At 42.6% G+C, this 23306-nt stretch overlaps 1 protein-coding gene across 1 annotated transcript in view; it reads right to left on the bottom strand.

Moving 5' to 3' along the window:
* Positions 1–13217: 13217 nt before the first annotated feature.
* PDLIM1 (PDZ and LIM domain 1) overlaps positions 13218–23306 on the bottom strand; it is a 40740-nt gene continuing 30651 nt past the window's right edge. Inside the window, exons 5-7 of the mRNA XM_005898827.3 lie at positions 19514–19665; positions 14185–14302; positions 13218–13752 (exon numbers count right to left, since the gene is read on the bottom strand). Coding sequence (XP_005898889.1) covers positions 13566–13752; positions 14185–14302; positions 19514–19665 — 457 coding nt within the window. The 3' untranslated portion in view covers positions 13218–13565. The remainder of the gene's footprint in view (positions 13753–14184; positions 14303–19513; positions 19666–23306) is intronic.

Genomic DNA, 23306 nt, shown 5'->3' with positions numbered 1-23306 from the left:
AAACAAAGAAAATAAACATGCAAAAAAATGTCTGTGATTATTTTGGTCATTTTTTTAAAACGTTTTTTCAACACTCTAATCTTAAAGGAGAAAAAGTCCTTTTAGGAGGAACTTGCATTATCTCCCTGTGCCTTTGAGATGTAAATATTCTACCTGATCTTCTTAAGCATCCTGTTCTGTGTCTTGAGGGCTTGGTTTGTTGACCAGTGAGAAAAATCTCTCTGGTCTCTTCCACCCAGAAAGTACTCATGCAGTGTACATTTGGCATCCAGTCAAACAGACTGGGATTCTGAGCAGTCGTTTTGCCTGGCGTGCCTGTTTTCCAGGGAGTTGGTCATAAGGGGTCCTAATCTATAAGGACTTTTTTCATTTCAACCTTCATTGCATCTGCTTGTATGAAGGCCTTAACTTTATAGATTATTGAGGGTGGCAGGGGGAAGCAGAAGGGAAGGAATAAACTTCCCAGATCTTGTGAGGGCTTCATCCTTTGCACTCTCCTGTGGGAACACCTCTTGCATCTTATTGGTTTGAGTCATCATTCAGATCCTTTTTGTCAATGGTCAGATGATGGATCCTTTCAATTGGAAAAAACTTCTAAATTGGTAAATTTTTAGAGAGCTCTAATCATAAACAGCTGTTTAATTGGTACGTATGGAAAGAGTAAATTAAAAATGAATACAAAGAAATATAATGGCTTACTTTAAGAAAGCCTATAGTTTAAAAAAAAAAAAAAAACCTGTTTGGGAAGCCTATTTGAATTTGTGGTCTCAGCTTCATCTCAATGGGTCTTACAGATGCCAATATAAACATTGAAAGTGAAAGTCGTTCAGTTGTGTCTGACTCTTTTCGACCCCATGGACTGTATAGTTTATGGAATTCTCTAGGCCAGAATATTTTAGTGGGTAGCCTTTCCCTTCTCCAGGGGATCTTTCCAACCCAGGAATCCAACTGGGGTCTCCTGCATTGTGGGCGGATTCTTTACCAACTGAGCTACCAGGGAAGCCCAATCCTCTGTCAGTCCAATGATTAGCACTCCAAGCTCTCACTGCTGAGGGCCCTGGGTTCAATTCCTGGTTGGCGATCTAAGATCCCACAAGCCAAGTGGTGTAGCCAATAAAAAAAAAGAATAAAAGGACTCTCTCACACTAAAAATACAAAACAGAAAACATTAACATTGTTAATCAGCTATACTCCAATATAAAATAAGAATTAAAAATAAAAAGAAATGGGTGAAAAAAATAAACCAGCTCTTTCACTCCCCCACCAAAGAAAACAAACAAAAAAAAAATTGGTTGATTAATGTTAGGTTAATTAACAAGAGAATAGGAAGGGTTATTAAGGGGAAAATCATGGGACTTGCTCCAACAAGATGGAAATCTTTAGAAGGCTATTAAGAAATGAGATAAAATGGATGTTGATGGGATTAAAACAAAGGCTTTGATACAGCACTATCTAAGGTTGGATAGGTCAAATGAGCCCCCTCCAATTGTCCCCCAACATTAAAGGGCCCAAGCAAGTCCTCTTTATTTACCCCAGTTTGGAGAAATTTTAAAAGCTGGAAGAGGTAAAAATTACACTGAGAAGGAGGAAAAAATTACACTGAGAAAGAAGAAAAAATTACACTGAGAAGGCTAACAACAATTGCTTGGGACAACAGTTATTTAGACCAATTAATCAAGTTAAAGATTGAAGAGCCTGGGTCCCTTGACTCGACCCCACAAAGCTGTTTATATAGGAGTGGATAAAATGGGGGATAGAAAGGAAAAGTTTCTGAAACTCCTTTTAAGACCGAGACTTTTCATGGGATCCTCATGGAGACTAAAGTTAAAGGTCTAAGAGCTGATGGAACTGAGATACGAAGCTTATAAGAAAATTGGTGTATTCTAACAGGCTTTATGTTAAGATGATTGGGCTTCCCTTGTGGCTCAGCTGGTAAAGAATCCGCCTGCAATGCGGGAGACCTGGGTTTGATCCCTGGGTTGGGAAGATCCCCTGGAGAAGGGAAAGGCTACCCACTCCAGTATTCTGGCCTGGAGAATTCCACGGACTATACAGTCCGTGGGGTCACAAAGAGTTGGACACGACTGAGCAACTTTCACTTCAACTTTCACTTCATTGTGAAGACAGACCTATGTCTCCCTGGGAATTGCTTCCCCTGCCTGGCATTATAAAACAGGGCACACAAATATGCCCTTCAGGAAGTGTTACTTAAAAATACTGAAGGGGAGCAATAGAGTTACCTAAGGCCAGTGTGAAGTAAAAACAGGGGCTAGTATTCAGGGGCTATTAGAAGCAATAACAGAGACTTTTACTCCTAGTATAAATTTGTCTGGGTTTGATTTGTGTGCTCAGTAGAGAAGGCCTTTATTAAATGCCTTGTTCAAACTTTTTGAAGGCATGATACACTGAACCCTGAAGTTCTAGAACATAGAAATCGTTTTACTTCCATTTTAGTCAGAGATCTTCCTGCTGATAGAAAGAAACAAATTAAAGACAATGTAGTTGAGCAGATCAATCTTTTGATGTCATTTTGGTGGCATCCAGTTCTTTTTTCTTTTTTCTTTTTTATGGCTGTTCTGGGTCTTCTTTGTTGCGCACAGGCTTTCCCGAGTTGGAGTTTGAGCATCTCATTGTGGCGGCTTCTCTTGTTGCCGAGCATGGGCTCTAGGGCAGGTGGGCTTCAGAGTTGCGGTGCACCGGCTTAGTTGCTCTGCAGCCTGTGAAATCTTCCCGGACCAGTGGACCATGTCCACTAACCACTGGACCACCACTGAAGTCCCATAGTTCAGTTCTTTGAAGAATTAAAAGCAACTATATTTGTCCTGCAAATCTCTACAAATCAGAGATGTAAATACAGCCCACAAGGACCTGAGCCTAGTTAATTCAATCAGGTAACTTAAACAAAAAAGGCTGGGGTTGGAGGTGGGGGGATAGGCAAGGGAGAGGAGAGGGCATTTTAAAAGTTCAAACTGCTGAAAAGACTCCCTCATGGAAAATCTAACTGACAGAGAGCTCTAATTAACCGGCTTAAATGTAAGCACTTATGAATTATATTTCTAAACGTAGTAAAAGCTAACCAATTGTTTTTCAAGTTCACATGACCTAAGATTAATCTCTAGTAAAGAAAAGCAAATTTGAAGTTATTGATTTAAATAGACACAGCTATGGAGTTATCAAATTAAAAATAAAATGTTTATTCTACCTGGGTTTACTAGTTAAGTAAGTTGTGTTATCTCTGTTACAACATTTGTCAGCAATTAACAGCTTGGGATGATGGTTGACCCTGTTTAACGTTTCACGAATTTTCTTTGTTTTGGTTTGTTTTTCCATTTGTAGAGGCTGTTTATTGGCACTGATAGTCTGAGTTTTCTCCCCTTTTCTCTCTCCTATTTTTTTTTTAACTGAAATAGAGTTGATTTACAATGTTGTATCACAAAGTTTTCATGGGCAATCAAAACATAATTGTTGAGAACAAGTACATATAAATGGGATGGGACTTTTTAGTTGAACTCTTTAAGAACAGTTATGTTTTATGGTATGCCTACTTAAAGAGGGAGAGGACATAGGTACACCTATGGCTGATTCATGTTGATGTATGGCAGAAACCAATGCAATATTGTAAAGCAATTATCCTTCAATTAAAAAAAAATAAATTAAGAAAAAACTAGTTTCTCCAAACCTTTTTGGTAACTTGAAACTTTAGAGTGTTGATGAAAAACTTAATCAGTGGTCAATCTAAGAAAGAAATGGAAATTTTACTCAAGCAAACATGAGGATTATAACCCAGGTGACAGTCTTTCCTAGAGCTCTCAGGACTGTTCCAAAGAGGTAAGAGGGGAGACCAGCATATGCATGATTGTGGCAAAGGGCTACAGGCAAACCAAGCACACGTCTTGGTAGAAGTTTTCTGCTATTCACAAGGAACAGATATCTTGGTTAATGGTTTTAGTGCTCTTCTAAGTATGAGAAGATGCAAAAAAACTGAGTTCATAAAATTTTCTGCTGGAAATGTCTGTCTGAGGGCAGGTTCTGTCAGTTTTCCCAGAGCACAAGGTGCCTTATCCTGATCTTCACCTGGAATTCCTTTCAGAATGTATTGTGGGTCAGTGACTGCAGTGGCTTAGGACTTGATTTGTTAAACTGGACAGTGAACAACATTATTTTAAAACCCATCTCTTTTGGTCTGAATTTCTACGAAGGTTTGGGAGACATTTACTAGGAATGCTCATTCCCAGGTTAGGTGAGGAGTTTGTTGATAGGCTACTCACTGTGCTATTTATTACCGAACTGACTAGGCTCTGTTAACAGTAGCCAAAAGCCTCTGGACTGCCTATCTTACTATCCTGTTATGGTCCAGAAAATGGTTCCCTCTGGTTGCTTCTTCCCCTATCTAGAGTTGTTGTTGCTGTTGTTTCATTGCTAAGCTGTGTCCGACTCTTTTGTGACCCCATAGACTGTAGCCCTCCAGGCTCCTCTGTCCATAGGATTTCCCAGGCAAGAATACTGAAGTGGGTTGCCATTTTCTTCTCTAGGGGATCTTTCCAACCCAGGGATCAAATCCAAGTTTCCTGCGTCAGCAGGCAGATTCTTTACCACTGAGCCACCCAGGAAGCCCTATCTAAAGTTACACACTTACAGCCATCGATCTTATAGGATTGTATATTTGGTCAATCGTTTCAAGTCACCTAGCCATCATTATTTTTATCAGAAGCTCAGTCACACATTTGGTAATGCAAGAAACAATAATCTGTAAAATAAGGCAGAATACAAATAAGATAGCTAGTGACATTCACAAGTAAGAATCTAAGCTGAGATCTTCCATTAGGTGCAGCCCAGCATACGTCCAGATCATCTGAGCCAGCGCTTTCAGTACTAATCACTCTCTTTAAGGGAAATGATACACTGGCATTGTCCATAAATTTCACCAAAGATATCCTCATGTACAAGGTGAGTGATGTGTTGCCCTAACCACTTACAGGACAGAGAAAGTGCATACCTTCTAAGGAGTTACATGGCTGGTGCCAGAAGGAAAAAAAGTGTATCTTTAAGGTTGAGCAAGTATTAAGGTTAAGCAGGTATTTCTGCCATTGGAAGGTCTGGTTGATGCATAATACAGGAGGGATGAAGGAAGTCTAAAGGGGTGGAGAAAAAAGTTATGTTTAAAGTTTTCTGGTCTTGCCTTAAAATATGAATTTTATTTCATCAAGAGTTTTGCTAAATTAAACAATGAACATTTATTGAATATCTAGATTATTCCAAAATTAAATAAGATATTGAAATATTGACTACTAAACATAGGCTTCTTTTCAGAAAAACTAAAGATATTTTGGATTATTAATAAATATGTTCAGTGCTGCACTGAAATTTTTTCTATAAGAAAGCACATGACTTTTTAAAAATTATAAATAGCATTTATGTTTTCAGTTCTACAGAAAGCTAATGTAAAAGGCAGTCCATAATTGCTTACTTCTTAATTTTCACTAGAAATTAAGGTATTTAAAGATTTCGACTGAGGAAAAAAAACAAAAACAATGTAAGAGCTATGAGGTAAGCATTATTCAGTGTCTTACTGAAGACTAGAGCCTGGAAGACAGACTCTCAGATAGCTCTGAGGAACTTCTCTGAAGAGGTGAAAGAGGAGCCAACGTATTAATACATATGAATATCTTGGTTGGGAAATATATGTAGTCAAATACACAATATATATTAAAAAAAAAAAAGAACAGATATCAAGCTAATGTTTTTAGCACTTATCTATGTGTATATGGGAAAATGCCAGACTCTGGGGTCTTTGAAATTCTTCCTTAGATTACACAACTTAATTATCTAGGGATCCATATATCCAAAACACAGACTACTTCATCCTGAATCCCTTTCAGGGTATACTTATAGGTCAGCAATTGCAGTGGCTAATGGCTTGATCCTTGTAGTATAGGAATGGTGGGCAATGCTCTTTGTTTACAAGGTTAAAAACTCTAGTTAGTATATGTAATTAAAACTACTAAATTAATAAGGAAAATATCTTCTTATCCAAGGAAGTTTTTTTTTTTTTTAAGATACAAAGAATGGAGATGCATTTTGTTAAGGGAAATAAAGGTAATTTATCCTAAAGTTTGTTATTTCTAAATGGAAAAGAAAATAAGGAATGAACTAATAGGGAGATAGAAAGCTGTAGAAGGTCTGTGAGGAAAAAAAAAAAAAGAATCTTTAGAAAGGAATTTTATATGTGGTCAAGGCTGGCTAAGATTGAAATAAATTTAAGTGAATGAGCTTTTTTTTGTGAATGAGTTTTAATGGTAAATGCAAGATGGTGCAAAACCTGTGTTTTTGTTTTTCTTTGTTAAGAGAGCAAAGTTTTCGTAGATTATTGATCCACTTTTGATAACAGATTGTAAAGTTTCTTTAACCTTTTACATAATCTGTTGCAACTTTCTGTATTGGCCTTTGAAATCGCTTTTTGCCACATTGGTTAAGTAAACAAGTATTGTTTCATAGTGATTTACAACCCTATCTGACTAAGTATTTTAAAATTTGTTGACATCCTTGACGAACTTTCTTAAATCAAACTTTGATTTTGATTCTTTTTTTTTTTTTGATGATTTTGATTCTTTTGATCTTTAGCTAAATTTGGGATGCTCCAGAATTTCCCTGAAACATCTCAGAGAGAGATTAACTAGGCTTATTTGGCATGTTGAATTACATGGGAAGCAATGTCAAATGAGTGATGATAAAACTTCTTAGGTTATATATTAATATAAATGTTCTAGAAATTATATGAAATTCCTAAAATTGGATATGTCCTGGTATAATGCTATGTCATATTTTTAGTTATTATCTTAATATGTTATATGTGGCATAAATAACCAAACTTCTTTGTCAATTGAATTGTAATCAGGTCCTTAACCATGCCATTTTAAGTCTTTGACATTAATATCACTCTATTTTACAAAAATGAAGATCTTCAAGAAGGTTCATAGAAAGGACTTTTCTTTTTACAAGTTTCTGATAATTTTTAGATCATACCACTGAAATGGGTAAGAAATTACAGAATTCTAGAGGAAAACTGATGGTTTCAGAAACTGCTAACAAGAGATCAAGATCAACAAGAATTAATTAAATGGGACTGAATAAATTGATGAATACGATTTTAAATTTCATGACTTTTTGTCCAAAATAGTACTGGCTTTAATATTTGTTCTCCACATATGAGGAAACCTTTCCTCTTATATGCATAAGTCTAATATACATAAATATTTAAATTCTATCACATATTACCACTGTTATACATTTTTTTTAGTTTAGAGTTACCCCCCACATATTTAATTTTATTCCTGCTTCTCTACTATGTTATCTGGGATTTTCTCCCTTCTTAAAAAATAGTTTTTACTATCATCCTTTAGTTTGTTTTGCTAATAACAAATCTGTTATTATTTATTTGGCCAGGCTGTGTCTTAGAATGGCACTTGGGATCTTTGATCCTCATTGTGGCATTCGAACTCTGAGTTGAGGCATGTAGGATCTAGTTCTCTAACCAGGAACTGAACTAGGGCCCCCTGCACTGGAAGTTCAGACTCTTAGCCACTAGATCACAAGAGAAATCCCTAGTTTTGTCTTTCTCTAAATGATTTCATTTCTAAAAGATATACATATATATATTTTTAATATTTTATTATTCCTATTTTGTTAATTTTTATATTTTGGCCATGACACACAGCATATGGGATCTTAGTTCCCCAACCAGGGATTGAACCCACGTCCCTTGCAATGGAAGGGCAGAGTCTTAACCCCTGGGCCACCAGGGAAGTCCCTAAAGATATTTTTGCTTGTGTACAATTCTTAGGTTTATTATTATACCCTTTTAGCTCATTAAAGCTACCTTCCCATTGAGGTCCAGTTTCCATTTTTGCTTTTGCAAAATTAAATATTGATTTTAAGTTTTTCTTTTTAAGTAGAATCTCTTTCCTTCTTTCTTTCTTCCTTCTTTCTTTCTTCTTCTTTCCCTTTCCCTCTCCCTTCCTCCCTCCCTGTCTTTCTCTTTCCTCTTTTTACTCCTTCCTGACTAAAGTATACCTATGTAAACAAAGATGAAAGATTTATCTTTTTCTCTCTACCTGATTTATCCAGAATTTGGCTTCTTCAGTGGGCCCCTTTTGAACTTGTTGGCTTATTAGTATCCAGATTGCAACCAGTTATACTAATCATTGTTCTAAATTTTTCTCTTTGTTGTTTTTAAACTGTTTATGCTTTGAGTTGTCTCACTGCTGTACTATAGTCTTACTAATGCTATTACTTATATCTTGTAATTACTATATTACTATATATATATATACACTTATATCTTGAGGCAATTTGTCATATATATAACTCTCTGTAAAATTAATTCTAAATAGTATGAGTTTGAGCAAGCTCTAGAAGTTGGTGATGAAAGGGAGGCCTGGCATGCTGCAGTCCATGGGGCTGCAAAGAGTTGGCTGTACTATAGTCTTACTAATGCTATTACTTATATCTTGTAATTACTATATTACTATATATATATATACACTTATATCTTGAGGCAATTTGTCACATATATAACTCTCTGTAAAGTTAATTCTAAATAGTATGAGTTTGAGCAAGCTCTAGAAGTTGGTGATGAAAGGGAGGCCTGGCATGCTGCAGTCCATGGGGCTGCAAAGAGTTGGACACAACTGAGCAACTGATGCTATGCTATGCTATGCTAAGTCACTTCATTCGTGTCCGACTCTTGTGTGACCCCATAGACAGCAGCCCACCAGGCTCCCCCGTCCCTGGGATTCTCCAGGCAAGAACACTGGAGTGGGTTGCCATTTCTTTCTCCAATACATGAAAGTGAAAAGTGAAAGTGAAGTCGCTCAGTCGTGTCCAACTCTCAGCGACCCCATGGACTGCAGCCTACCAGGCTCCTCTGTCCATGGGATTTTCCAGGCAAGAGTACTGGAGTGGGGTGCCATTACCTTCTCCTGAGCAACTGAACTGAACTCTAAATATGGGGAAAAGCAACATGGGGGAAACATTTCTTGGATCACAACAGTCTAGTAAGATAGATGATACAGAGACTCTATAGGATAACAGGGCCTAATTCAATATAGCACATGAATAGCCAATCAATGGAATTCTTATCCTAGGAATGAGTCTTCCTAGCCCACGGGACAAATTGGTCATGAAATGCCTCCCACACCTTGGTCAAATTTATGACCCAAAGTGGGAAGCGAACCAAAAAGAACAAAGAGCATCACTCATCACCCAGTTAAACTAGTGGGTTAAATCATAACCCACTGCAGTTACCTACCAACAGTGTACCCTGAAGGGAATTCAGGATGAGAAAAACAGGATGAGGTGCTCTGTGCTTTGGCCTCTAGATAATTAGATGCATGTCCTGGGAAGAAGTTCAAGGACTCCAGATTCTTGCATCTTCACATGTGTAGAAAAGTACTGAAATCACTAACTTGAGATGTCTGTTCTTCATGATTAGCAGTGATCTTTTACCAAGATGTAAGCTTAACTACTTGTATTTCCCAGTCATAAAATTCACATATATACTGACTTCTCCCTTACCTCTTTGGAGCAGCTTACTCAGAGCTACTGATTGACTGTTTCCTGGGCAGTAGTCCTAAGACTCTGAATAAAGCTTAAGCTCACAGCCCTCAAGTTGTGTACTTTTAAGTTGACATAGGGTTTGACTGGAGAAAACAACAGGATGCTTTCAAAATAGCAGTCCTAGTGGAGAATGGGCAGAACTGAGAAGCCAGAGTGCAAGGCAATTAGAAGAGATCTGGGACATATGAGAACAAGGAAAAACATGATACCTAGAAGCAAAACAGAAATCCAAGATGTCTTGTTTTAACGAAGGTGCAGGTTGTGTGGTCTAGCAAAGGTAGCCAGTAGCTCCATGTGCCTATTGAGCATTTGAAATGTGGCAAGTGGCATAGATTAAAATAACACTTTGGATATATGGTACTAAATACAATGTATTATTTATTTATTTAGGCTGTTGTGGGTCCTGGTTTCTGCACTCAGATTTTCTCTAGTTGTGGCTCGCAGGGGCTACTCTTGGTTGCAGTGTGGGGGGTTTCTCATTGAGGTGGCTTCAGTAGCTACAGCACACAGGCTCAGTAGGTGTGGCACACTGGGCTTAGTTAATCCGAGGCATGTGGGATCTTCCCGGACCAGGGATCGAATCTGTGTCCTTTGCAATGCAAAGCGGATTACTAACCACTGGACCACCAGGGAAGCCCAAAACAATGTATTATTAAAATTGATTTATTGGTTCTACCTTTTCCTTTTTCATTATGGTTATTAGAGAGTTTTAAATCACATATGTAGCTTGCACTGTACTTTGGACAAGGATGAAGCATATATTCACTGATTTGTTCACCAAATATTTGTGGACTATCTCCCTGCTCAGTTGACAAAACTGATAAAGACAGAATAGCTCCTATGGGGGCTTCATTCCTTTCAGGAGACTATGATTATGTGATGAGTCTCATGTGATGTGTGCCCTTGAGGTGTGCCCTGGATACGTGGGCACATCAGATCCTAGGCGTGGTGAACCAGCAGAGAAGCCTGTCCAGAGGAGGCTTTATCCTGGACGACCACTGATGTTAACTAACTAAATCAAGAAGTAGAATATTGCAAATCAGAGGGAATCACTTCATCAAAGTCTGTGACTGTTTTTCCTCATCAGGAAGTTGTCGAAAGGCATAGCGTTTAAGGAATGATGGAATATTAGAGATATTCCAATACATTCCTTCTATTTTTGCCCTCATTTTAGATTAAGCATGACAGAAGAAATAAAATCACATGAACATGGTAGGCAAGGACAACAGGCCAAACCTTAAAATTACTCTTGGCTAAAATAACTCTATAAACCGAAAAAGAGGAGTTCTTGGCCATAAAACACACAACTTGTACTGAGGACAGTAAAGCTGACACTCTGTTTCATTCTTAGGAAGTTAATTAGCCTTGGAGGCTGTAGATAGTGGCCACAGTGGTCACTTGACACTCTCAGGATCTGACCTCCTCTGGAAGGGAGGCACCCTGCACCTCAGATCCACTCCTAAGAATAATACTGTCATTAAACAAGTGTCAGATATTTGGCACATTATCTGAGGAAAAGAACTGGAAAAAGTTCTAAGAGTGTAATACCCATTCATCCTTTTCCAATCAATAAACCCAAATCACAATTGTTATTGTATTTGTAAATCCAGCAAACTTGCTGTGGTTCACAGAGCTTTCATTCTGTGTGGATTTGCCCAAATTAAGAACTTTCAATCATCTTGCCTTTTACAAACTTAATAGAAAAGAGTTTAAAGTAACAATTGTGCCCAGCAGTGTCTGACTCTTTTCCACCCATGGATTGTAGCCCACCAGGCCCCTCTGTCCATGGATTTTTCCAGGCAAGAATACTGGAGTGAATTGCCATTTCCTCCACTATGTGATCTTCCCAACCCAGAGATTAAACCCGTGTCTTTTGTGTCTCCTGCATTGGCAGGTGGATTCTTTATCACTAACGCCACATCGGAAGCCCAAAGTAAGAACTAATTGCAAACAGAAAAGAAAAATCAAGAACTTCAAAATAGTTTTCTGCCTGAAAGTTTTGCTTCAGGTCTTATAGACTAGAACTGCTTATGTCTAAATTGTCCCTGGTGCGTCCAAGTTTCGGAGAACTGCAAAGTAAAATCCTAGCGCTACCATCGAATTAGGATACTTACTCTTAGAAAGCTGGTCCATAAAGGACATCATCCACGAAAAACATCAGCTATTACCCATGGTGGTGAATACTAAAGGCAGACGATTTGCTCTTTCAGAGTAGGGTCGGTGGAACGACCTGTCCATCTCTTAACAAATCAGTCTCTAGAGTGATGAGAGTGCCATTGTTTGAGCCAATGACTCTACTAGTGGTTAGTCACCAGAAGATGAGCTTTGGTAAACTCAGCTACGGTTTTTCCAGTAGTCATGTATGGATGTGAGAGTTAGACCATAAAGAAAGCTGAGGGCCGAAAAACGGATGCTTTTGAACTGTGGTGTTGGAGAAGACTCTTGAGAGTCCCTTGGACTGCAAGGACATCCAACCAGTCCATCCTAAAGGAGATCAGTCCTGAATATTCATTGGAAGGACTGATGTTGAAGCTGAAACTCCAATACTTTGGCCACCTGATGTGAAGAGCTGACTCATTTGAAAAGACCCTGATGCTGGGAAAGATTGAGGGCAGGAGGAGAAGGGGATGACAGAGGATGAGATGGTTGGATGGCATCACCAACTCAGTGGACATGAGATTGGGTGGACTCCAGGAGTTGGTGATGGACAGGGAGGCCTGGCGTGCTGCGATTCATGGGGTCGCAAAGAGTTGGACACAACTGAGCGACTGAACTGAACTGATGCTGGGAAAGATTGAAGGTGGGAGGAGAAGGGGATGACAGAGGATGAGATGATTGTATGGCATCACCAACTTGATGGACAGGAGTTTGAGCAAGCTTCGGGAGTTGGTGATGGACAGGGAAGCCTGGTGTGCTGCAGTCCATGGGGTCGCAAAGAGTTGGACACAACTGAGCGACTGAACTGAACCTCAGATCTCTGATGCAAGGCTCAACACCCAGGCTTCCCGTCTCTTCTTTGAGGAGAATGCATTTGCTACTTCCCTGAGCAATCTGCAGGTTTGGGGCTGCTGGCCACCTTTCTGAGTTTACTTCCCTTAATAAAGGAGAGGCTGTAACGGCAGCAAACCAGCCTGGGGAGGGACTTACTAGGGAGTATTTTAAGGCCATTTGGAAAGCATTCATTTCTTCAGGTAAGTCCCAAAACAGCCAGATGTAAAGAAAATATTCTGTTACAACAGAACTATATTATATTAGCATCAGAGAATAATTTGGAGTAGGCTGCAAAGAAATAAAGGAACATGGCTGTTGGGATTTCCCTGGTGGTCCTGTGGTTAGGACTGCATGCTCTCACTGCCAAAGACCTGGACCCCATCCCTGGTTGGGAACTAAGATCCTGAATGCTCTGGGATTCAGGATTTCAGCAGGGCCAAAAAAAGAACATGGCTGTTTCAAATGCCAATGTTCTCACACCTGGAGGAAAAGGCCTGCACATCTCAAAGGAGTAGAAACCCCAAAACAAGAGGAAAGGCCTCAGAAATCTCGTCTGGCTTGAGATAAGAAAGAGGACACTTGGTCACATGCTAAAGAGACACCACACTGCCTTTAAGTCTATTAATTTATTGAGTAAAAATGAAATCATCATCAGACATATTAAATTCAGTTTGGTTTGAATTTGGCTGATGTCCATTTGCAGCAGAGATGAATGAAGGGAAAGAGAAGACACAGTGACGCTGGCAAAGGGACACCGAACAAGGCCATTTCCCATTAATTATAAAAGCAGGCATCACACAGCCAGCGTGAGTCATTAGCAAACGGGGACGTGATGCTGAATGAGCAGCGACAAAACCAAAGTAAGCAAGAACTCGGAAGAAGAGAGAGGCCAGAGCTTTCAGAGGACAAAATGCAGCAGGGGCTGCATGGAGAGCAGTGCTGGGCGGGAAGCTGCCCGCTCACTTGGGGAACACTGTGATCACGTCATAGCCCTCAGGTGGAGTGACCCGTTCCCGGGCATGCTTTTCACAGTAGATCTGATCCTCCACAAAGAAATGGCCCTTCTGTTTCAGGTTGGTGCCACAGTCGGTGCACACGTAACACTCGGGGTGGCGGTGACGTTCCCGCAGCTTCACGAACACGCCGCTGCAGGAGGGGGGAGAAGAGGTGCTCCATTAGTGATGAGTACCTGAAGGTGACAGGCTGGAGCTCCTCCCAAAGGGCTCCTTTCCAAGGGCAGATCAGAGCCTCCCCATTGGCCTCTAGTCATAAAGGGGCTTCTCCTGCCTGGAGGCCAGAGACATTCCCCCTGAAGAATTCCGGAAGTCCCTCCCACTTCAACAGAGCAGCCCAGCTTTTTCTGGTTTTACATGTTCATACCCTAAGGGTTTCACAGCCAAGGAAAGCCTTCACCACCTGGCTCTGGGACACAGGACCAATCTCGCCTCTCTGCTCCATTTTCCAGGCAGGATTTTTTTCTCCATCATGCCCACAACGGGCAACATCCAACCCTTTCCACATTTTCATGGTTCACACAACCTGCGGGGCCACTGATGCCTGGGGAAGGCAGATACTCACACAATGCCAGTGCCACATTTGTCACACATGGGCAGCTTCTGGGCATTTCCAATTGAAGCAGCCACTTTGGTGACTGGAGCCTTAACACTTCTGAATCCTGAGGGCTTGTTGGGATCCCCTAAAAGGAGGAAAACATTTGGGTTAGCCAGGAAGGGCAGGATTGTATAAGCATCATTTAGCTCTTTCAGAGTCACTTATATGTATGTCCCAGCAAGGTCATGGGCACCAGAATCAAACAGACTTGACTGCTGTGTGATCCTGGGCAAGTTACTTAACTTCTCTGGTCCACAGTTTCCTTTTCTATAAAATAGGAGAACGTTTCCCCTTCAAAGTGGAACAAAATGGTTGAAAAAGACACATGTAGCCCTCCCTGGCATATATGCTCAGCCCTCAAAACAAATTACATTACATGCTGATTAAATACATGCAAACACATTGATATGGGACTTAAAAATACTTTGCTGCTGCTGCTGCTAAGTCGCTTCAGTCGTGTCGGACTCTGTGCGACCCCATAGACGGCAGCCCACCAGGCTCCTCTGTGCATGGGATTCTCCAGGCAAGAACACTGGAGTGGGTTGCCATTTCCTCCTCCAATGCATGAAAGTGAAAAGTCAAAGTGAAGTCGCTCAGTAATCAAATGGCAGTGTAGTCAGAGGCCAAAAGAAACCCACATTACAAGGACAACAAAATCATTATAGTACAGAATGCTAGAAGTCAGATAAAAACCACCTGCCACAGAGCAGAGACAGTAGCAGCCTTCCTGCAGTCAGCTTTCTGCATGAAAAACCAGCTCCTAGTTTCCAGAGCTCTGCCTACAGCCCAGTTCATCACCTGTGTAGGTAGCCGTGAATAATAATGGTAAGCTACTAATATTACTATTATTGCTATATATTTGGCTGGCTGTGTTTCCACATCACATTTTTTTTTTCCTGTGATGTTGGCCCAGTAAGTATTGTTATGTTTGTCAGTTATTTACACATCTCTGTCTGGACTACAAATTACTGGACCACCAGAGCTCTGTTTCATATATTTTTTCAATACTCCACAGAGCCTACCACAGGTTTAGCAGAAAAGAATGGTGGGCTACAGTCCATAGGGTCGCAAAGAGTCAAACATGACTGAAGCAATTTAGCATGCAACATGCACAGCCCAAGGTTATCATCTTGCCCTTCCAAACCTTTCTCCCTTCCTTGCTCACAGTCCCAGCTTTGTTCATTATAGAATCTTTTTTTTTTTTGCATTAATTTTTATTTTTATAAAATATTGCACTCAAGTATCATTTCTGTCTTGATTATCAAGTTTTGGGGTACCAACTTAAATTCTGTACCCAAAGCAAATGCCTCCCTCACCTTATCCTAATTCTGGCCCTGCCTGAAAGGATCTCAAAGGGGCCTGGCTGGGCAGCCTCATGACTCTGAGTGTCCCAAACAAGCTCCCTCAGTTTCTGGCTGGAACCAGCTGGGCTGTCTACCTGCCGTGAAGACAAGGAAATGGCATCTTTGCATACCTGGAAAGCTTGGAGAGAAAATCGGTAGTTCTAAGGAAGCCAAACCTATGAGGTCAGGGTCTCTTATGTGATGGACTGTTTTTCACAGAAAAATTACCAGGAAAGGTAGGAAGTGCAGGAGGAGAGAAGTAACATGACACATGAGCCCCACTTGGTAGGAGAACCCACATCTCTTTTTGGAACAGAGAGAAGTGAACTGATGGAGCTGGGCAAAGTGTGAGTAGAGGAGGCTGTGGGCTGCCTGATGCTGACCTCGCTGCAGCTTATGCAGCCCTGCAGCACCACCTGCTGGCTTGATTTTCTTCTCTTACCTAGTCAGCCAACACTGCAAATGCAAAGAAAATTCCACATCTTTTTTCTGTCCACTTCACTGTTCAGCAACACTCAAGGGCTCCATACTGCCTACAGAATCAAATTCACGGTCCTTAACCGCACACCTGGTGGCCCTTGATGATCTGAACCACAGATCACCTAAGGAGTCTCCTGAAACCCTGGGCACCTGCCAAAATGAGCCTAGATACCTTCTGAGCAAGCCTCCAGCTGAGTGCACCTGGGAAGTCCTGTATTAGATATATTGAAATCACAATTGAAAAAAAAAAGACTCCTTCTCCCTGCAAATTTCAGAATTTGACCTAAAGCAAGAGGGAGTATGAGGAATCCTGGACCCTTTCTCCCAGTCCAGACGCTAAATTTCACCCCAAATGAGAAGACCCACATTGAGTCTGGAGAGTTATCACCAAGCCCTGCTGCAGCCTCATGGCTCAGATGGTAAGGAATCTGCCTTCAATGCAGGAGACCCAGGTTCAATTCCTGGGTCAGGAAGATCCCCTGGAGGAGGGAATGGCAACTCAATCCAGTATTCCTGCCCAGAGAATTCCATGGACAGAGGAGCCTGGTGGGCTACAGTCCATGCGGACACGACTGAGCAACTAACACTTTCACTTTTCTCACCTGCTAGAGCCAAACCTCCCACCGGGGCCTCACTGACTGTGTGCCTGGCACTTTGCACGTGTCATTTCCCTCCAGGCTGTAAACCACCTGTGAAGTGGCCATTATTAGCCTCACTGGACGTGTGCAGAGACTAGGACTTAGAGAGACGAGCCACTCCCTCGAGGTCTCGTGGTGAGTCACGGGCAGAGACTGGACACCAGTGCTGGTGGTGCAGGCTGCTTCATGAGCCACGGGCCTTCTCGAATGACAGCAACCCTCACCGAGTGCTTTTACCATGCACCAGCCACTGCCCTGAGCTTTGACCATTATCTCTCAAATGAAAACAGGCATTTGAGCTCCCTTACTTGAGAGCCTTCTGCATGTGGTAGATGTCTGGATTGGAACTTATGCTGTTTCTTTTGTGAAAATTTAATGCAAGTGCATATTAAGAGATAAAGGAGAGACCACAAGATCTATCTCCCTTTTCATTTTCAGCAAAATCTTTATTTTATTTGGCATAAGAAGATATCCAGTCATCCAACCTAGGGGAGAAAAACTATAATTCTCAAACTCTCTTGCAACTAGATAGGGCCATGTGACTAAATTCTGGTCAAAATATAAATGGAATAGTCATGTAGGACTTCTGGGAAAAAGAAAGCTGGTACATCTGGAAGATGGATTCCTCAGTTAGCCTTCCTGGTGCCTGGAAGTAGACATGATGGCTGGAGCACTAGCTGCCAACTAGCACCAGGAGGTAGCCTTGAGAATGGAGACCACTGGCTTGGCAGGCAGAATATAGGATGCAAGGGGTCTAGATATTGATGATCAGGGAACTGCCACCTCAAGACAGTTCAGTGATCCTGGGCTTCAGGTCCTTCTCTGTGACCTCTGTGACCTGAGGGCATTCAGTGAGCTGAGCCCTGAAAGGTATACGTTCTACTTTGGGTTGGAACAGATTGATATTTCCTTTCTTAAAGGATTTTACACCCATTTATTCAGAGTAGAGTTGTGATTTCTCACATGTTTTGAAAAATTATCATCTTCTAGGGTTGGACCCCGAGACTTCGGTCAGTTGGGCTAAGACTGGAACTTAATATAGAGTATATGACTCATTCCTTCCAAACTGCACAGGTACTCCAAGCAAAGAGGGATATTGCTGGCAGGGATAATATCCTTCTAGCATAAAAGAAAGGAGAAAGCAATGGCAACCCATTCCAGTACTCTTGCCTGGAAAATCCCCTGGACGGAGGAGCCTGGTAGGCTGCAGACCATGGGGTTGTGAAGAGTTGGAGATGACTGAGCGACTTCACTTTCACTTTTCACTTTCATGCACTGGAGGAAATGGCAACCCACTCTGGTGTTCTTGCCTGGAGAATCCCAGGGGCGGGGGAGCCTGGTGGGGAGCTGTCTATGGAGTCGCACAGTGTCGGACACGACTGAAGCGACTTAGCAGCAGCAGCAGCATAAAAGAAGAATTTTCCTAACTTCCTGTGCCTCTAAACTGCCAATTTCTTTAAGGAACCCACCAAAGTGGGGAGGAAGCCGGGGTGCTGGGTGTGTTCAGTAGGGGACTTTCAGCTAAGGAAGGACTCCTGGGGAGCCGACTCTGCAGTTGGGGACTTTCAGGAGGAAGGGGACTCTTCCAGAGGCAGCTCAGTTCTGACCCTCACTGGCTGTCCTGGGCAAAGAGCCAGCCCCTCTGGAGCCTGGCTGAAGTGGATCTCACAGAACCACCACATGTCCCTCCCAGAAGTACCAACTCTCTCTTCACAAGCAGGCACACTGGGAGCAAGAGAGCAAGAGAAGGCAGGACTCCATCGAGCCTCAGGGAAAAGGACAGTGCAGAGTGTAGAGGGCTGCAAATCCCAACTCTCCAGACGTCACTGGTAGCTAAGTTGACAGTGAGAATCAGAGGTGCTTATGAATGACGACCTGGGAGGTGGATGAGCCTGAGAGCTGTGGCTCACAGGTCACCTTTTTGAGAAGGAGGAAAAGCCTCCCTTCTACAGCACACCCGTCTGCCAGGAATTTCTCACTGTTGTTGCTACAAAGCTGAGACAGCTTGCTGCCATCCGCTTGAAAATTATCATAAGAAACAAACAGTGTCTGATGTATACAGGGCAAAGACTATCTCCTGAGACCTGCAGAGCCAAACGGGTAGCCCTGGGTGCCTCGAGCTTCAGATCTCACATGTGGACAAGCCAAGGCTGGCCTGGAACCTCTTGATGAGGTTTCAAACATCGTCACAGTTATGAAGCACCTACTGTGTGCGCCAGTCACAACTCTGGGTGTTTTGTGTAATTTGATCCTCACACCAATCTTAAGAGGAAAGGATTTTTATCCCTGATTGACAGATGAGCAAACAAGTCTAGAAAGGTTCAAAGGGTTGCCTAAGGTCAATTCCGGGGTATATTGCCAAACCGGGGGCCCTCGGACTTTGAAGAGGCCGTCCACCCTACAGCAAGAACAAGAGCATGGCCCCAAAGTGAAGCCCAGAGCCTGGCTTCCCTGTGCTGCTGATTCATTCACTCTGCTGTCACAGCCCACAACCTTCACCCGCTCACACGTGCCAACCACCACAGAAGCACAGTATGTGGGCTCAAACGAAACTAGTGGCCAACAGACACCCCCACAGAACGCCACAACCGTCAAGTTCACCGCCGCCTTCAGTCTCCCTCAGTGCCTGCGACAGGAAACAGCTAAGCAGGTGTGGCTGAGAGCTCATTCAGTCCCCCTCTTTTTTTGAAAGAGCTTTTAGCATTTAAGAGGCCGGCCTTCCAAAGCACACTGCTCTCTCCACCTCTCAGGCTGTGTTCACCTGTGTTTCAGCAACGACTACCCCTCAGCTCAGGCCTCAGACAACAGTTTCTGACCACACACACGGCTGATTACCTTTCTCCTCAGACTCCAGAATTTCCTGCAAAACCAGGAATGAAGTGGACTGTTTCGGAGGCTCATTTAACTCCTGTTTCTCCTGAAGCATCTTGTAAACTTCAGATTCTTTATCGATGACGAGTCCGCTTGGAAGCTGAGAATGGTCTAAGCTGTAAAGAATGTTTGCAAGTTCATTAGGACACGTCAGAAGTTAGGGGGGAAAAATCCACCAGCACCCCCTTCCAAGAGAAGACACCCCTGTGTCAAAGAGTGAAGAGAAACTATCCCAATGGATGAAGCCAGCTCCTAATGCAGCCACGGACCCCCCTGATGATACGGTGAGGTGTCTGTAGGCAGGGCTGGTTGCTGCTTCAAGTCAGTAAGAGGCTAGAGTGGGTGATTCAACTACTCTTTGGCCTAATCCCATGGAACAGGAATGCTGTGCTTCTTTCAAAATTATATAAACAACATTATGTCGAAAGAAAATTTAGAAGAGGGAAAATGTCAACCACAACTGAGCACTGAAAACTCAGCTGAGTCCCCTTAGTCCAGGCCTCATTCTTTCCCCAGAGCAGAAATCAGTGTTTCCTGATGATATCAAAGTGTTCTCTCTGTCTCTATAAAACTCTCCTCATTCTCATGGCAAGGAGCTCTGGTCTCTTCACCTACTACACAGAGGTAACAGTGTACACCTTGTCCAGTTCACAGGGTTGGTGGCAAGGATGAGAAAGTAAGTACTTTGTTTTTTTATTGGAGCACAGTTGATTAAGAATGTTGTGTTAATTTCAGGTATACAGTGAATCAATCGTACATACACATATATCCAGTCTTTTTTTAGATTGTTTCCCATCTAGGCCATTACAGAGTATTGAGTAAAGTTCCCTGTGCTATACAGGAAGTCCTTATCAGTTATTATTTTATTTACAGTAGTGTGTATATGTCAACCCCGATCTCCCAATTTATCCTTTCTCCCACCCCCAAACCCCTGCCTTTTCCCTCTGGTAACTATAAGTTTGTTTTCTACACCTATGATTCAGTTTCCGTTTTGTAAATAAGTTCATTTGTACCTTTTTTTTTTTTTGATTCACATATAAGTCATATCACATGATACTCGCCTTTGTCTGACTTGACTTCACTAAGGCAATCTCTAGGTAAGTACTCTGTAAACAATACAGTGCTGCTCCGTGTAAGGGAGATGGGGGCGGGGGGGTGACAGAGGCCTCAGCTCAAGCCTAGGGACGGGGCCAACCAGGCCTTGCTGCCCACACCTCCCCTTGTCCCTCTGGGCTCCCCACGACAGGATGAGACAGGCAAAGTTGGGGCCTCTTTCCTCCAGAGCCCGTTTTCCAGGGGAGGCACTGCTGCTGCCTGGTCTGAGGGAGGGTGGAGAGTGAAAGGGAGCAGACTCCAGTGAGCTTTACCTCTTAAGTCTGTCCTGAGTCCCACCCCTCCACTGCCTGCTCTAGCCATGCCATCCATTAACAGCCCAGCTGACCAGCTTTCTAACTTGTCCCCTGGCTGCCACTCAGCCCCTGGAACTGTCTTTCCTCCGACCGGAGGCCAGAGAGAGATTTTAAACATAAGAATTAGACTGTGTCATGATGTGGCTCAAAGTGTTCTCATCTGACTCAGAACCAAATATTTACAGTTTTAATAACAAAAACACAAGCTTAACCAAATTCATCTTCTTTGGAGTAAATATTTGCTACAAAAAGTACAAAGGCCATAAAAGATGTGGCTCTGCTCCCCTCTCCAAGCACATTGCTTGGTACCCACTGCTCACTCCAGGCAGACAAGCCTTCATGGGGTTTCTAGGACACACCAGACTCGGGGCCTTTGCACATCCTGCTCCCTCTGCCTGGAATATTCGCTCCCCACACAGCCCCATGGCCTCCACGCTTCACTCATGTCTCTGCTCGGATGTCCCTCCTCAGAGGGGTCCCCGACCCTCAGCTTAAAACACTCCACCTCATCCACATCACTTCTCCCCTTGCTCTGCTCCATCTTTCTCCACATGTTTCTAACTCTTTTACCACAAATTATACTTATTTCTTTATTGTCTATCTTTCCATGCAAAGCAAGCCCCACGAGGGCTGGGCTATGGCCTGTCTTTTCCATCATTGTGGGTCCTGCCCTCAATCAGTGCCTGGCACAGGACCAGAGCTCAGCAGGCATTAGGGAAGTAGATTAAGTCCCTCTCTCCTCCTCGCTGCACCCTGTCTCTGCTCCTGTGGGGTCACAGGGAACCCCCCCCAAGGCTGTGCCAGGGAAATGGGCAAACCAGGTTCCTGGGTCCTGATCACCTGCAGTCTCTGAGCCTCGGCTGCTTTTTCAGAAGCCGCCACCCGCTGGGGAAGAGGGACAGTGTGCCCGGGGGAGCCAAAGAGGAAATACCAGATGGCAATGCAATTTATAACCCACCCATTGTATAATCAGTTTACATTCCATTTTAAATGTGCCTCAAGTCACAAGGTCACTCACATCAGTGAAATTCCGGGTTTTTGCTTTGACTACACAGCCAGGTTCTCACAGTTGAGGACAGAGCCCTCCAAGAGTGACCACTGCTCTGCTGCTCTCAGGGAAGGTCAACATGTAATGGGGAGAGACGCATCCGCGGGTCACCTGTGCTGGCTGTGGGTGCGGGAGCGGGTGGCCACCACCTCTGTCCACCCACAGTAGGTGGCCCCTGCACCTGTCTCTCTCTTCCATCTCCCCAGGCAGGTGATGGGCCACCCTGAGGAGTGACAGTCACCAAGAGCCATGGTCTTCCTCTGGCCACCTTTTCAGCCAGACTCCTTCTTTGGGTCTTGAGTTCTGAGCTGGCCCTGTACTAAATGAATTATGTTATTTTGACAAATGTTTTTTTCTGTTACACTTAGAACTATTTTAAAATCAAGATCAGACCGTGGAATGTTCTTGGGGAGAATTTTTCCCCTTCTTTGGCATATGTTGTTATGTCTGGAAGCCACCAAGGGACCGCTAAAAATGACAGACCCCAAATTATAAGGTCATCACATATTCTTCCAGCAAACTGTCTTGGAAAATATCTCTGTGATTAAAAAAAAGAAAACAACTTAGTGTTTCTTCTTAAATAATGACAATATCTTTCTACCACTTGACAATTTATAAAGCACTTTCAATATCCATCGCCTTATTTGAAGCTATGGTTTGCCTAATTCAAAAATAAAATCCTAAGACCCAAGTCTTAAGACATTAGACTATCAGATATGGACAAATGACATCACCATATCTTAAAAAAAAAAATTCTAGGACAAAAATATGCATGAGTAATGGAGTCCTAAAAAAAAATTCTCATTCTGTACATATAGTAACAGCATTGAAAGGAAGAATTCTAAAGTGATAAGTTTTCAAAAAATATTAGGTATATGACTAGAGTTACCAGGAGAAAAACTTCTGAGGGTGGGTCACTAAAAGCACAGTCTTCTAAACGCAGTCTTTACAATTTTAAAAACAAAATACAAGAATTTAATCAATTCAACTCCTTCAGAGTAACTATCCATTACACTCTTCATATTTCCTGCTTCTTGTTTCTCCCTGTCAGACATGATGCTGAATGTACACCACCAGTTCCCTCAGTGTTTAATACTTTCTTCCAGTCTCTTAGGCCCTGACCATAGGACCTGTCTCCCCAGCAATAGCCCAAGCCAGGCACTCTCTGCCTGATGAAGTAGCTGACATAGCTGGGTGTTTAAGGCCAGCGGTTTTTCGAACATCAGGAAAAAACTCCCTTTGAGTTTGTCTCAAGAGGAGGATTTCAGAGGCTAAGCCTGCACACCTTAAGAGAATACAC

The sequence above is a fragment of the Bos mutus genome, chromosome 26, assembly GCF_027580195.1.
Source record: "Bos mutus isolate GX-2022 chromosome 26, NWIPB_WYAK_1.1, whole genome shotgun sequence".
In the NCBI taxonomy this organism is placed as follows: domain Eukaryota; kingdom Metazoa; phylum Chordata; class Mammalia; order Artiodactyla; family Bovidae; genus Bos; species Bos mutus.
This window is presented reverse-complemented; position numbering and strand designations above follow the sequence as displayed.